Source organism: Salmo salar, chromosome 19, assembly GCF_965601325.2.
Source record: "Salmo salar chromosome 19, fSalSal1, whole genome shotgun sequence".
Classification (NCBI taxonomy): Eukaryota; Metazoa; Chordata; class Actinopteri; order Salmoniformes; family Salmonidae; genus Salmo; species Salmo salar.
In genome coordinates, this window is record NC_138309.1 from 50451207 (window position 1) to 50467964 (window position 16758).

The 16758-nt window shown below is 50.4% G+C and overlaps 1 protein-coding gene across 2 annotated transcripts in view; it reads left to right on the forward strand.

Annotated features, from left to right (window-relative positions):
- LOC106592389 (neurotrypsin) overlaps positions 1-16758 on the forward strand; it is a 166074-nt gene that overhangs the window by 17271 nt on the left and 132045 nt on the right. For both annotated transcript variants that reach the window (XM_082965768.1, XM_082965769.1), the window contains exons 7-8: positions 91-269; positions 372-513. In XM_082965768.1, the coding sequence (XP_082821894.1) occupies positions 91-269; positions 372-513 (321 nt within the window). The remainder of the gene's footprint in view (positions 1-90; positions 270-371; positions 514-16758) is intronic.

Below are 16758 nucleotides of genomic sequence, written 5' to 3' on the forward strand. Positions count from 1 at the left end.
GTGTGTGTGTGTGTGAGAGACACTGTAGGAGTAAATATATTGAAGCTGGAGGAAGAGTCATTATTGTTGTTTTGACCCATGTGTGTTTAGGGGTGTGGCGAAGGCCTGGTCGTGGGCCCACTTCGGACAGAGCTCAGGTCCCATCCTATTGGACGCCGTGAGGTGTACAGGAAATGAAGTCTTCCTGGACCAGTGTCTTCATGGAGACTGGGAACAACACAACTGTGACCATATGGAAGACGCTGGGGTATCCTGCAGCCCCTACACAGGTACACACACACATAATTCATCCACGCACGCATGCACACACACACACATCCCAAAAACGGATATAACGTGCACACATATGATTTAACGTGTGTGTGTTCCAGACGGTGTGGTGCGGTTGGTAGGAGGAGATAGTCCATGGGAGGGTCGTGTTGAAGTGTTCCACTCTGGGTACTGGGGTACGGTGTGTGACGACCACTGGACTCAACAACACACACAGGTGGTCTGTCGACAGCTCGGATACAGGTGTGTGTGTGTGTGTGTGTGTGTACTTTTCCCTGCGGGCATGATATGGGCTGTTGTGGTGACCATATAACCGCCACACCGGCTATCATGAGTCATGACCGCAGTAAAATTTCACGTGACAGTTATGCACTCTGGACATGTGTTGGTAGTACCCATCTCGCTAACGATCATAAGATCCTAATGGCTTGGTACTTAGGGCTCTATTGTCCCTCCATCAGGTACTAATGGCCTGGTACTCAGGGCTCTATTGTCCCTCCATCAGGTTCTAATGGCCTGGTACTCAGGGCTCTATTGTCCCTCCATCAGGTCCTAATGGCCTGGTACTCAGGGCTCTATTGTCCCTCCATCAGGTCCTAATGACCTGGTACTTAGGGCTCTATTGTCCCTCCATCAGGTGCTAATGGCCTGGTACTCAGGGCTCTATTGTCCCTCCATCAGGTTCTAATGGCCTGGTACTCAGGGCTCTATTGTCCCTCCATCAGGTCCTAATGGCCTGGTAATCAGGGCTCTATTGTCCCTCCATCAGGTCCTAATGACCTGGTACTCAGGGCTCTATTGTCCCTCCATCAGGTCCTAATGACCTGGTACTTAGGGCTCTATTGTCCCTCCATCAGGTGCTAATGGCCTGGTACTCAGGGCTCTATTGTCCCTCCATCAGGTTCTAATGGCCTGGTACTCAGGGCTCTATTGTCCCTCCATCAGGTCCTAATGGCCTGGTAATCAGGGCTCTATTGTCCCTCCATCAGGTCCTAATGACCTGGTACTCAGGGCTCTATTGTCCCTCCATCAGGTGCTAATGGCCTGGTAATCAGGGCTCTATTGTCCCTCCATCAGGTCCTAATGGCCTGGTACTCAGGGGTCTATTGTCCCTCCATCAGGTCCTAATGGCCTGGTAATCAGGGCTCTATTGTCCCTCCATCAGGTCCTAATGGCCTGGTACTCAGGGCTCTATTGTCCCTCTAACCACTCTGACATCAATACAGATGCTTTTGAAAATCACATCAAACACTTATTGAAAACAGTATCATGCTTTTAGAACTCACCTCGACTTGATCAATTTGAAATTTGAACAGGTTGAAACTGAGTGCAAAAACATGGTTATGTGGATGTTCTTTTCAAAACCTTAACACAACGAAATGGACTGCACTTTCTAAGGTGATGATTAATAGACTAATGATGAATGGACTCCATGAATGGGGATCCTAATAAAATACCTAATAAAATATCAAATACGAAAAATTCTAAACAGCCAGAACATATTAGAGTTTACCCATAGGCCTATATATGAACCCAAGCCCAAAAAGAAAATCTGAATTAAAATAATTATTGTGCCGTTATACAATACATATCCTTCACGGCAGAAAAACATTTAAAAAAATGTATTTTGTTAGAGAGCTCTCATGGCATACAGAGTTAGTACAAAGTTATAGCGCTCTCACGGCATACAGCGTTAGTACAGAGTTAGAGCGCTCTCATGGCGTACAGCGTTAGTACAGAGTTAGAGCGCTCTCACGGCATACAGCTTTAGTACAGAGTTAGAGCGCTCTCACGGCGTACAGCGTTAGTACAGTGTTAGAGCGCTCTCACGGCATACAGCTTCAGTACAGTGTTAGAGCGCTCTCATGGCGTACAGCGTTAGTTCAGCGTTAGAGCGCTCTCATGGCGTACAGCTTCAGTACAGTGTTAGAGCGCTCTCATGGCGTACAGCGTTAGTACAGAGTTAGAGCGCTCTCACGGCATACAGAGTTAGTACAGCGTTAGTACAGAGTTAGACCGCTCTCATGGCGTACAGAGTTAGTACAGAGTTAGAGCGCTCTCATGGCGTACAGAGTTAGTACAGAGTTAGAGCGCTCTCATGGCGTACAGAGTTAGAGCGCTCTCACGGCGTACAGCGTTAGTACAGTGTTAGAGAGCTCTCACGGCATACAGCGTTAGTACAGTTAGAGCGCTCTCACGGCATACAGCTTCAGTACAGTGTTAGAGCGCTCTCATGGCGTACAGCGTTAGTACAGAATTAGAGCGCTCTCACGGCATACAGCGTTAGTACAGCGTTAGAGCGCTCTCACGGCGTACAGCGTTAGTACAGCGTTAGAGCGCTCTCATGGCGTACAGCGTTAGTACAGTGTTAGAGCGCTCTCACGGCGTACAGCGTTAGTACAGAGTTAGAGCGCTCTCACGGCGTACAGAGTTAGTACAGAGTTAGAGCGCTCTCACGGCATACAGAGTTAGAACAGAGTTAGAGCACTGTCACGGCGTACAGCATTAGTACAGAGTTAGAGCGCTCTCACGGCATACAGCGTTAGTACAGTGTTAGAGCGCTCTCACGGCATACAGCTTCAGTACAGTGTAGGAGCGCTCTCACGGCGTACAGCGTTAGTACAGCGTTAGTACAGCGTTAGAGCGCTCTCATGGCATACAGCGTTAGTACAGTGTTAGAGCGCTCTCACGGCGTACAGCGTTAGTACAGAGTTAGAGCGCTCTCATGGCGTACAGCATTAGTACAGAGTTAGAGCGCTCTCACGGCGTACAGAGTTAGTACAGAGTTAGAGCGCTCTCACGGCGTACAGCGTTAGTACAGAGTTAGTACAGAGTTAGAGCGCTCTCACGGCATACAGAGTTAGTACAGAGTTAGTACAGAGTTAGTACAGAGTTAGTACAGAGTTAGTACAGAGTTAGTACAGAGTTAGAGCGCTGTCACGGCGTACAGCGTTTGTACGGAGTTAGAACGCTCTCATGGCGTACAGCGTTAGTACGGAGTTAGAGCGCTCTCATGGCGTACAGCGTTAGTACAGAGTTAGAGCGCTCTCATGAAATACAGCGTTAGTACAGAGTTAGAGCGCTCTCATGGCGTACAGCGTTAGTACAGAGTTAGAGCGCTCTCATGGCGTACAGCGTTAGTACAGAGTTAGAGCGCTCTCATGGCGTACAGCGTTATTACAGAGTTAGAGCGCTCTCATGGTGTACAGCGTTAGTACAGAGTTAGAGCGCTCTCACGGCCTACAGCATTAGTACAGAGTTAGAGCGCTCTCACAGCGTACAGCGTTAGTACAGAGTTAGAGCGCTCTCACGGCATACAGAGTTAGTACAGAGTTAGTACAGAGTTAGAGAGCTCTCACGGCGTACAGCGTTTGTACAGAGTTAGAGCGCTCTCACGGCGTACAGCGTTAGTACAGAGTTAGAGCGCTCTCATGGCGTACAGCGTTAGTACAGAGTTAGAGCGCTCTCATGGCGTACAGCGTTAGTACAGAGTTAGAGCGCTCTCACGGCATAAAACATTAGTACAGAGTTAGAGCGCTCTCACGGCGTACAGCATTAGTACAGTGTTAGAGTGCTCTCACGGCATACAGCTTTAGTACAGAGTTAGAGCGCTCTCACGGCGTACAGCGTTAGTACAGTGTTAGAGCGCTCTCACGGCATACAGCTTCAGTACAGTGTTAGAGCGCTCTCATGGCGTACAGCGTTATTACAGCGTTAGAGCGCTCTCATGGCGTACAGCTTCAGTACAGTGTTAGAGCGCTCTCATGGCGTACAGCGTTAGTACAGAGTTAGAGCGTTCTCATGGCGTACAGCGTTAGTACAGAGTTAGAGCGCTCTCGCGGCGTACAGCGTTAGTACAGTGTTAGAGAGCTCTCACGGCATACAGCGTTAGTACAGTGTTAGAGCGCTCTCACGGCGTACAGCGTTAGTACAGTGTTAGAGCGCTCTCACGGCATACAGCTTCAGTACAGTGTTAGTGCGCTCTCATGGCGTACAGCGTTAGTACAGAATTAGAGCGCTCTCACGGCATACAGTGTTAGTACAGTTTCAGAGCGCTCTCACGGCGTACAGCGTTAGTACAGCGTTAGAGCGCTCTCATGGCGTACAGCGTTAGTACAGTGTTAGAGCGCTCTCATGGCGTACAGCGTTAGTACAGAGTTAGAGCGCTCTCACGGCGTACAGAGTTAGTACAGAGTTAGAGCGCTCTCACGGCATACAGAGTTAGTACAGAGTTAGAGCGCTGTCACGGCGTACAGCATTAGTACAGAGTTAGAGCGCTGTCACGGCGTACAGCATTAGTACAGAGTTAGAGCGCTCTCACGGCGTACAGAGTTAGTACAGAGTTAGAGCGCTGTCACGGCGTACAGCATTAGTACAGAGTTAGAGCGCTGTCACGGCATACAGCGTTAGTACAGAGTTAGAGCGCTCTCACGGCGTACAGCGTTAGTACAGTGTTAGAGCGCTCTCACGGCGTACAGCGTTAGTACAGTGTTTGAGCGCTCTCACGGCGTACAGCGTTAGTACAGTGTTAGAGCGCTCTCATGGCGTACAGCGTTAGTACAGTGTTAGAGCGCTCTCACGGCATACAGCTTCAGTACAGTGTTAGAGCGCTCTCATGGCGTACAGCGTTAGTACAGAATTAGAGCGCTCTCACGGCATACAGCGTTAGTACAATGTTAGAGCGCTCTCACGGCGTACAGCGTTAGTACAGCGTTAGTACAGCGTTAGAGCGCTCTCATGGCATACAGCGTTAGTACAGCGTTAGAGCGCTCTCCTGGCATACAGCGTTAGTACAGTGTTAGAGCGCTCTCATGGCATACAGCGTTAGTACAGAGTTAGAGCGCTCTCACAGCATACAGAGTTAGTACAGAGTTAGAGCGATGTCATGGCGTACAGCGTTAGTACAGAGTTAGAGCGCTGTCACGGCGTACAGAGTTAGTACAGAGTTAGAGCGCTCTCACGGCGTACAGAGTTAGAGCGCTCTCACGGCGTACAGCGTTAGTAGAGTTAGAGCGCTCTCACGGAATACAGAGTTAGAGCGCTCTCACGGCGTACATTAGAGCGCTCTCACGGCGTACAGCGTTAGTACAGAGTTAGAGCGCTCTCACGGCGTACAGAGTTAGTACAGAGTTAGTACAGAGTTAGATCGCTCTCATGGCGTACAGCATTAGTACAGAGTTAGAGCGCTCTCACGGCATACAGAGTTAGTACAGAGTTAGTACAGAGTTAGAGCGCTGTCATGGCGTACAGCGTTTGTACAGAGTTAGAGCGCTCTCATGGCGTACAGCGTTTGTACAGAGTTAGAGCGCTCTCATGGCGTACAGCGTTTGTACAGAGTTAGAGCGCTCTCATGGCGTACAGCGTTGGTACAGAGTTAGAGCGCTCTCATGGCGTACAGCATTAGTACAGAGTTAGAGCGCTCTCATGGCTTACAGCGTTAGTACAGTGTTAGAGTGCTCTCACGGCATACAGCTTTAGTACAGAGTTAGAGCGCTCTCACGGCGTACAGCGTTAGTACAGTGTTAGAGCGTTCTCATGGCGTACAGCGTTAGTACAGTGTTAGAGTGCTCTCACGGCATACAGCTTCAGTACAGTGTTAGAGCGCTCTCATGGCGTACAGCGTTAGTACAGAGTTAGATCGCTCTCATGGCGTACAGCGTTAGTACAGAGTTAGTACAGAGTTAGAGCGCTCTCACGGCATACAGAGTTAGTACAGAGTTAGTACAGAGTTAGAGCGCTGTCATGGCGTACAGCGTTTGTACAGAGTTAGAGCGCTGTCATGGCGTACAGCGTTTGTACAGAGTTAGAGCGCTCTCATGGCGTACAGCGTTTGTACAGAGTTAGAGCGCTCTCATGGCGTACAGCGTTTGTACAGAGTTAGAGCGCTCTCATGGCGTACAGCGTTAGTACAGTGTTAGAGTGCTCACACGGCATACTGCTTTAGTACAGAGTTAGAGCGCTCTCACGGCGTACAGCGTTAGTACAGTGTTAGAGCGCTCTCACGGCATACAGCTTCAGTACAGTGTTAGAGCGCTGTCACGGCGTACAGCGTTATTACAGCGTTAGAGCGCTCTCATGGCGTACAGCTTCAGTACAGTGTTAGAGCGCTCTCATGGCGTACAGCGTTAGTACAGAGTTAGAGCGTTCTCATGGCGTACAGCGTTAGTACAGAGTTAGAGCGCTCTCGCGGTGTACAGCGTTAGTACAGTGTTAGAGAGCTCTCACGGCATACAGCGTTAGTACAGTGTTAGAGCGCTCTCACGGCGTACAGCGTTAGTACAGTGTTAGAGCGCTCTCACGGCATACAGCTTCAGTACAGAGTTAGAGCGCTGTCACGGCGTACAGCATTAGTACAGAGTTAGAGCGCTGTCACGGCATACAGCGTTAGTACAGAGTTAGAGCGCTCTCACGGCGTACAGCGTTAGTACAGTGTTAGAGCGCTCTCACGGCGTACAGCGTTAGTACAGTGTTTGAGCGCTCTCACGGCGTACAGCGTTAGTACAGTGTTAGAGCGCTCTCACGGCGTACAGCGTTAGTACAGTGTTAGAGCGCTCTCACGGCATACAGCTTCAGTACAGTGTTAGAGCGCTCTCATGGCGTACAGCGTTAGTACAGAATTAGAGCGCTCTCACGGCATACAGCGTTAGTACAATGTTAGAGCGCTCTCACGGCGTACAGCGTTAGTACAGCGTTAGTACAGCGTTAGAGCGCTCTCATGGCATACAGCGTTAGTACAGTGTTAGAGCGCTCTCATGGCATACAGCGTTAGTACAGAGTTAGAGCGCTCTCACAGCATACAGAGTTAGTACAGAGTTAGAGCGATGTCATGGCGTACAGCGTTAGTACAGAGTTAGAGCGCTGTCACGGCGTACAGAGTTAGTACAGAGTTAGAGGGCTCTCACGGCGTACAGAGTTAGAGGGCTCTCACGGCGTACAGAGTTAGAGCGCTCTCACGGCGTACAGAGTTAGAGCGCTCTCACGGCGTACAGCGTTAGTAGAGTTAGAGCGCTCTCACGGCATACAGAGTTAGAGCGCTCTCACGGCGTACAGCGTTAGTACAGAGTTAGAGCGCTCTCACGGCGTACAGATTTAGTACAGAGTTAGTACAGAGTTAGAGCGCTCTCATGGCGTACAGCGTTAGTACAGAGTTAGTACAGAGTTAGAGCGCTGTCATGGCGTACAGCGTTTGTACAGAGTTAGAGCGCTCTCATGGCGTACAGCGTTTGTACAGAGTTAGAGCGCTCTCATGGCGTACAGCGTTGGTACAGAGTTAGAGCGCTCTCATGGCGTACAGCATTAGTACAGAGTTAGAACGCTCTCATGGCGTACAGCGTTAGTACAGAGTTAGAGCGCTCTCATGGCGTACAGCGTTAGTACAGAGTTAGAGCGCTCTCATGAAATACAGCGTTAGTACAGAGTTAGAGCGTTCTCATGGCGTACAGCGTTAGTACAGAGTTAGAGCGCTCTCACGGCATACAGAGTTAGTACAGCGTTAGAGCGCTTTCATGGCGTACAGAGTTAGTACAGAGTTAGAGCGCTCTCATGGCGTAAAGAGTTAGAGCGCTCTCACGGCGTACAGCGTTAGTACAGTGTTAGAGAGCTCTCACGGCATACAGCGTTAGTACAGTGTTAGAGCGCTCTCACGGCGTACAGCGTTAGTACAGTGTTAGAGCGCTCTCACGGCGTACAGCGTTAGTACAGAGTTAGAGCGCTCTCATGGCGTACAGCGTTAGTACAGAGTTATAGCGCTCTCACGGCGTACAGCGTTAGTACAGTGTTAGAGCGCTCTCACGGCATACAGCTTCAGTACAGTGTTAGAGCGCTCTCATGGCGTAAAGCGTTAGTACAGAATTAGAGCGCTCTCATGGCATACAGCGTTAGTACAGTGTTAGAGCGCTCTCACGGCGTACAGCGTTAGAGCGCTCTCATGGCGTACAGCGTTAGTACAGTGTTAGAGCGCTCTCATGGCGTACAATGTTAGTACAGAGTTAGAGCGCTCTCACGGCATACAGAGTTAGTACAGAGTTAGAGCGCTCTCACGGCATACAGAGTTAGTACAGAGTTAGAGCGCTGTCACGGCGTACAGCATTAGTACAGAGTTAGAGCGCTGTCACGGCGTACAGCATTAGTACAGAGTTAGAGCGCTGTCACGGCGTACAGAGTTAGTACAGAGTTAGAGCGCTCTCACGGAGTACAGCATTAGTACAAAGTTAGAGCGCTCTCACGGCATACAGCGTTAGTACAGAGTTAGAGCGCTCTCACGGCGTACAGCATTAGTACAGAGTTAGAGCGCTCTCACAGCGTACAGCGTTAGTACAGTGTTAGAGCGCTCTCACGGCATACAGCGTTAGTACAGTGTTAGAGCGCTCTCACGGCATACAGCGTTAGTACAGTGTTAGAGCGCTCTCATGGCGTACAGCGTTAGTACAATGTTAGAGTGCTCTCACGGCGTACAGCGTTAGTACAGCGTTAGTACAGCGTTAGTACAGCGTTAGAGCGCTCTCATGGCGTACAGAGTTAGTACAGAGTTAGAGCGCTCTCACGGCATACAGAGTTAGTACAGAGTTAGAGCGCTGTCATGGCGTACAGCGTTAGTACAGAGTTAGAGCGCTGTCACGGCGTACAGAGTTAGTACAGAGTTAGAGCGCTCTCACGGCGTAGAGTTAGAGCGCTCTAACACTGTACAGCGTTAGTACAGTGTTAGAGCGCTCTCACGGAATACAGCTTCAGTACAGTGTTAGAGCGCTCTCATGGCGTACAGCGTTAGTACAGCGTTAGAGCGCTCTCATGGCGTACAGCGTTAGTACAGTGTTAGAGCGCTCTCACGGCGTACAGCGTTAGTACAGTGTTAGAGCGCTGTCACGGCATACAGCTTCAGTACAGTGTTAGAGCGCTCTCATGGCGTACAGCGTTAGTACAGAATTAGAGCGCTCTCACGGCATACAGCATTAGTACAGCGTTAGAGCGCTCTCATGGCGTACAGCGTTAGTACAGAGTTAGAGCGTTCTCATGGCGTACAGCGTTAGTACAGAGTTAGAGCGCTCTCACGGCATACAGAGTTAGTACAGCGTTAGTACAGAGTTAGAGCGCTCTCATGGCGTACAGAGTTAGTACAGAGTTAGAGCGCTCTCATGGCGTACAGAATTAGAGCTCTCTCACGGCATACAGCGTTAGTACAGTGTTAGAGCGCTCTCACGGCGTACAGCGTTAGTACAGCGTTAGAGCGCTCTCATGGCGTACAGCGTTAGTACAGTGTTAGGGCGCTCTCATGGCGTACAGCGTTAGTTCAGAGTTAGAGCGCTCTCACGGCATACAGAGTTAGTACAGAGTTAGAGCGCTGTCACGGCGTACAGCATTAGTACAGAGTTAGAGCGCTCTCACGGCATACAGCGTTAGTACAGAGTTAGAGCGCTCTCACGGCGTACAGCGTTAGTACAGCTTTAGAGCGCTCTCAGGGCATACAGTGTTAGAGCGCTCTCACGGCGTACAGCGTTAGTACAGTGTTAGAGCGCTCTCACGTCATACAGCGTTAGTACAGTGTTAGAGCGCTCTCACGGCGTACAGCATTAGTACAGTGTTAGAGCGCTCTCATGGCGTACAGCGTTAGTACAGAATTAGAGCGCTCTCACGGCATACAGCGTTAGTACAATGTTAGAGCGCTCTCACGGCGTATAGCGTTAGTACAGCGTTAGTACAGAGTTAGAGCGCTCTCACAGCATACAGAGTTAGTACAGAGTTAGAGCGCTCTCACGGCGTAGAGTTAGAGCGCTCTCACTGCGTACAGCGTTAGTAGAGTTAGAGCGCTCTCACGGCATACAGAGTTAGAGCGCTCTCACGGCGTACGTTAGAGCGCTCTCACGGCGTACAGCGTTAGTACAGAGTTAGTACAGAGTTAGAGCGCTCTCACGGCGTACAGCGTTAGTACAGAGTTAGTACAGAGTTAGAGCGCTCTCACGGCATACAGAGTTAGTACAGAGTTAGTACAGAGTTAGAGCGCTCTCATGGCGTACAGCGTTTGTACAGAGTTAGAGCGCTCTCATGGCGTACAGCGTTTGTACAGAGTTAGAGCGCTCTCATGAAATACAGCGTTAGTACAGAGTTAGAGCGCTCTCATGGCGTATAGCGTTAGTACAGAGTTAGAGCGCTCTCATGGCGTTCAGCTTCAGTACAGTGTTAGAGCGCTCTCATGGCGTACAGCGTTAGTACAGAGTTAGAGCGCTCTCACGGCATACAGCGTTAGTACAGAGTTAGAGCGCTCTCACGGCGTACAGCGTTAGTACAGCTTTAGAGCGCTCTCAGGGCATACAGTGTTAGAGCGCTCTCATGGCGTACAGCGTTAGTACAGTGTTAGAGCGCTCTCACGTCATACAGCGTTAGTACAGTGTTAGAGCGCTCTCACGGCGTACAGCATTAGTACAGTGTTAGAGCGCTCTCACGGCGTACAGCGTTAGTACAGTGTTAGAGCGGTCTCACGGCATACAGCTTCAGTACAGTGTTAGAGCGCTCTCATGGCGTACAGCGTTAGTACAGAATTAGAGCGCTCTCACGGCATACAGCGTTAGTACAATGTTAGAGCGCTCTCACGGCGTACAGCGTTAGTACAGCGTTAGTACAGAGTTAGAGCGCTCTCACGGCATACAGAGTTAGTACAGCGTTAGTACAGAGTTAGAGCGCTCTCATGGCGTACAGAGTTAGTACAGAGTTAGAGCGCTCTCATGGCGTACAGAGTTAGAGCGCTCTCACGGCGTACAGCGTTAGTACAGTGTTAGAGAGCTCTCACGGCATACAGCGTTAGTACAGTGTTAGAGCGCTCTCACGGCGTACAGCGTTAGTACAGTGTTAGAGCGCTCTCACGGTGTACAGCGTTAGTACAGAGTTAGAGCGCTCTCATGGCGTACAGCGTTAGTACAGAATTAGAGCGCTCTCACGGCATACAGCGTTAGTACAGTGTTAGAGCGCTCTCACGGCGTACAGCGTTAGAGCGCTCTCATGGCGTACAGCGTTAGTACAGTGTTAGAGCGCTCTCATGGCGTACAGCGTTAGTACAGAGTTAGAGCGCTCTCACGGCATACAGAGTTAGTACAGAGTTAGAGCGCTCTCACGGCATACAGAGTTAGTACAGAGTTAGAGCGCTGTCACGGCGTACAGCATTAGTACAGAGTTAGAGCGCTGTCACAGCGTACAGCATTAGTACAGAGTTAGAGCGCTCTCACGGCGTACAGAGGTAGTACAGAGTTAGAGCGCTCTCACGGAGTACAGCATTAGTACAAAGTTAGAGCGATGTCACGGCGTACAGCGTTAGTACAGAGTTAGAGCGCTCTCACGGCGTACAGAGTTAGAGCGCTCTCACGGCGTACAGAGTTAGAGCGCTCTAACACTGTACAGCGTTAGTACAGCGTTAGTACAGCGTTAGTACAGCGTTAGAGCGCTCTCATGGCATACAGCGTTAGTACAGTGTTAGAGCGCTCTCACGGCGTACAGCGTTAGTACAGTGTTTGAGCGCTCTCACGGCGTACAGCGTTAGTACAGTGTTAGAGCGCTCTCACGGCGTACAGCGTTAGTACAGTGTTAGAGCGCTCTCACGGCATACAGCTTCAGTACAGTGTTAGAGCGCTCTCATGGCGTACAGCGTTAGTACAGAATTAGAGCGCTCTCATGGCATACAGCGTTAGTACAATGTTAGAGCGCTCTCACGGCGTACAGCGTTAGTACAGTGTTAGAGAGCTCTCACGGCATACAGCGTTAGTACAGTGTTAGAGCGCTCTCACGGCGTACAGCGTTAGTACAGTGTTAGAGCGCTCTCACGGCATACAGCTTCAGTACAGAGTTAGAGCGCTGTCACGGCGTACAGCATTAGTACAGAGTTAGAGCGCTGTCACGGCATACAGCGTTAGTACAGAGTTAGAGCGCTCTCACGGCGTACAGCGTTAGTACAGTGTTAGAGCGCTCTCACGGCGTACAGCGTTAGTACAGTGTTTGAGCGCTCTCACGGCGTACAGCGTTAGTACAGTGTTAGAGCGCTCTCACGGCGTACAGCGTTAGTACAGTGTTAGAGCGCTCTCACGGCATACAGCTTCAGTACAGTGTTAGAGCGCTCTCATGGCGTACAGCGTTAGTACAGAATTAGAGCGCTCTCACGGCATACAGCGTTAGTACAATGTTAGAGCGCTCTCACGGCGTACAGCGTTAGTACAGCGTTAGTACAGCGTTAGAGCGCTCTCATGGCATACAGCGTTAGTACAGTGTTAGAGCGCTCTCATGGCATACAGCGTTAGTACAGAGTTAGAGCGCTCTCACAGCATACAGAGTTAGTACAGAGTTAGAGCGATGTCATGGCGTACAGCGTTAGTACAGAGTTAGAGCGCTGTCACGGCGTACAGAGTTAGTACAGAGTTAGAGGGCTCTCACGGCGTACAGAGTTAGAGGGCTCTCACGGCGTACAGAGTTAGAGCGCTCTCACGGCGTACAGAGTTAGAGCGCTCTCACGGCGTACAGCGTTAGTAGAGTTAGAGCGCTCTCACGGCATACAGAGTTAGAGCGCTCTCACGGCGTACAGCGTTAGTACAGAGTTAGAGCGCTCTCACGGCGTACAGATTTAGTACAGAGTTAGTACAGAGTTAGAGCGCTCTCATGGCGTACAGCGTTAGTACAGAGTTAGTACAGAGTTAGAGCGCTGTCATGGCGTACAGCGTTTGTACAGAGTTAGAGCGCTCTCATGGCGTACAGCGTTTGTACAGAGTTAGAGCGCTCTCATGGCGTACAGCGTTGGTACAGAGTTAGAGCGCTCTCATGGCGTACAGCATTAGTACAGAGTTAGAACGCTCTCATGGCGTACAGCGTTAGTACAGAGTTAGAGCGCTCTCATGGCGTACAGCGTTAGTACAGAGTTAGAGCGCTCTCATGAAATACAGCGTTAGTACAGAGTTAGAGCGTTCTCATGGCGTACAGCGTTAGTACAGAGTTAGAGCGCTCTCACGGCATACAGAGTTAGTACAGCGTTAGAGCGCTTTCATGGCGTACAGAGTTAGTACAGAGTTAGAGCGCTCTCATGGCGTAAAGAGTTAGAGCGCTCTCACGGCGTACAGCGTTAGTACAGTGTTAGAGAGCTCTCACGGCATACAGCGTTAGTACAGTGTTAGAGCGCTCTCACGGCGTACAGCGTTAGTACAGTGTTAGAGCGCTCTCACGGCGTACAGCGTTAGTACAGAGTTAGAGCGCTCTCATGGCGTACAGCGTTAGTACAGAGTTATAGCGCTCTCACGGCGTACAGCGTTAGTACAGTGTTAGAGCGCTCTCACGGCATACAGCTTCAGTACAGTGTTAGAGCGCTCTCATGGCGTAAAGCGTTAGTACAGAATTAGAGCGCTCTCATGGCATACAGCGTTAGTACAGTGTTAGAGCGCTCTCACGGCGTACAGCGTTAGAGCGCTCTCATGGCGTACAGCGTTAGTACAGTGTTAGAGCGCTCTCATGGCGTACAATGTTAGTACAGAGTTAGAGCGCTCTCACGGCATACAGAGTTAGTACAGAGTTAGAGCGCTCTCACGGCATACAGAGTTAGTACAGAGTTAGAGCGCTGTCACGGCGTACAGCATTAGTACAGAGTTAGAGCGCTGTCACGGCGTACAGCATTAGTACAGAGTTAGAGCGCTGTCACGGCGTACAGAGTTAGTACAGAGTTAGAGCGCTCTCACGGAGTACAGCATTAGTACAAAGTTAGAGCGCTCTCACGGCATACAGCGTTAGTACAGAGTTAGAGCGCTCTCACGGCGTACAGCATTAGTACAGAGTTAGAGCGCTCTCACAGCGTACAGCGTTAGTACAGTGTTAGAGCGCTCTCACGGCATACAGCGTTAGTACAGTGTTAGAGCGCTCTCACGGCATACAGCGTTAGTACAGTGTTAGAGCGCTCTCATGGCGTACAGCGTTAGTACAATGTTAGAGCGCTCTCACGGCGTACAGCGTTAGTACAGCGTTAGTACAGCGTTAGTACAGCGTTAGAGCGCTCTCATGGCGTACAGAGTTAGTACAGAGTTAGAGCGCTCTCACGGCATACAGAGTTAGTACAGAGTTAGAGCGCTGTCATGGCGTACAGCGTTAGTACAGAGTTAGAGCGCTGTCACGGCGTACAGAGTTAGTACAGAGTTAGAGCGCTCTCACGGCGTAGAGTTAGAGCGCTCTAACACTGTACAGCGTTAGTACAGTGTTAGAGCGCTCTCACGGAATACAGCTTCAGTACAGTGTTAGAGCGCTCTCATGGCGTACAGCGTTAGTACAGCGTTAGAGCGCTCTCATGGCGTACAGCGTTAGTACAGTGTTAGAGCGCTCTCACGGCGTACAGCGTTAGTACAGTGTTAGAGCGCTGTCACGGCATACAGCTTCAGTACAGTGTTAGAGCGCTCTCATGGCGTACAGCGTTAGTACAGAATTAGAGCGCTCTCACGGCATACAGCATTAGTACAGCGTTAGAGCGCTCTCATGGCGTACAGCGTTAGTACAGAGTTAGAGCGTTCTCATGGCGTACAGCGTTAGTACAGAGTTAGAGCGCTCTCACGGCATACAGAGTTAGTACAGCGTTAGTACAGAGTTAGAGCGCTCTCATGGCGTACAGAGTTAGTACAGAGTTAGAGCGCTCTCATGGCGTACAGAATTAGAGCTCTCTCACGGCATACAGCGTTAGTACAGTGTTAGAGCGCTCTCACGGCGTACAGCGTTAGTACAGCGTTAGAGCGCTCTCATGGCGTACAGCGTTAGTACAGTGTTAGGGCGCTCTCATGGCGTACAGCGTTAGTTCAGAGTTAGAGCGCTCTCACGGCATACAGAGTTAGTACAGAGTTAGAGCGCTGTCACGGCGTACAGCATTAGTACAGAGTTAGAGCGCTCTCACGGCATACAGCGTTAGTACAGAGTTAGAGCGCTCTCACGGCGTACAGCGTTAGTACAGCTTTAGAGCGCTCTCAGGGCATACAGTGTTAGAGCGCTCTCACGGCGTACAGCGTTAGTACAGTGTTAGAGCGCTCTCACGTCATACAGCGTTAGTACAGTGTTAGAGCGCTCTCACGGCGTACAGCATTAGTACAGTGTTAGAGCGCTCTCATGGCGTACAGCGTTAGTACAGAATTAGAGCGCTCTCACGGCATACAGCGTTAGTACAATGTTAGAGCGCTCTCACGGCGTATAGCGTTAGTACAGCGTTAGTACAGAGTTAGAGCGCTCTCACAGCATACAGAGTTAGTACAGAGTTAGAGCGCTCTCACGGCGTAGAGTTAGAGCGCTCTCACTGCGTACAGCGTTAGTAGAGTTAGAGCGCTCTCACGGCATACAGAGTTAGAGCGCTCTCACGGCGTACGTTAGAGCGCTCTCACGGCGTACAGCGTTAGTACAGAGTTAGTACAGAGTTAGAGCGCTCTCACGGCGTACAGCGTTAGTACAGAGTTAGTACAGAGTTAGAGCGCTCTCACGGCATACAGAGTTAGTACAGAGTTAGTACAGAGTTAGAGCGCTCTCATGGCGTACAGCGTTTGTACAGAGTTAGAGCGCTCTCATGGCGTACAGCGTTTGTACAGAGTTAGAGCGCTCTCATGAAATACAGCGTTAGTACAGAGTTAGAGCGCTCTCATGGCGTATAGCGTTAGTACAGAGTTAGAGCGCTCTCATGGCGTTCAGCTTCAGTACAGTGTTAGAGCGCTCTCATGGCGTACAGCGTTAGTACAGAGTTAGAGCGCTCTCACGGCATACAGCGTTAGTACAGAGTTAGAGCGCTCTCACGGCGTACAGCGTTAGTACAGCTTTAGAGCGCTCTCAGGGCATACAGTGTTAGAGCGCTCTCATGGCGTACAGCGTTAGTACAGTGTTAGAGCGCTCTCACGTCATACAGCGTTAGTACAGTGTTAGAGCGCTCTCACGGCGTACAGCATTAGTACAGTGTTAGAGCGCTCTCACGGCGTACAGCGTTAGTACAGTGTTAGAGCGGTCTCACGGCATACAGCTTCAGTACAGTGTTAGAGCGCTCTCATGGCGTACAGCGTTAGTACAGAATTAGAGCGCTCTCACGGCATACAGCGTTAGTACAATGTTAGAGCGCTCTCACGGCGTACAGCGTTAGTACAGCGTTAGTACAGAGTTAGAGCGCTCTCACGGCATACAGAGTTAGTACAGCGTTAGTACAGAGTTAGAGCGCTCTCATGGCGTACAGAGTTAGTACAGAGTTAGAGCGCTCTCATGGCGTACAGAGTTAGAGCGCTCTCACGGCGTACAGCGTTAGTACAGTGTTAGAGAGCTCTCACGGCATACAGCGTTAGTACAGTGTTAGAGCGCTCTCACGGCGTACAGCGTTAGTACAGTGTTAGAGCGCTCTCACGGTGTACAGCGTTAGTACAGAGTTAGAGCGCTCTCATGGCGTACAGCGTTAGTACAGAATTAGAGCGCTCTCACGGCATACAGCGTTAGTACAGTGTTAGAGCGCTCTCACGGCGTACAGCGTTAGAG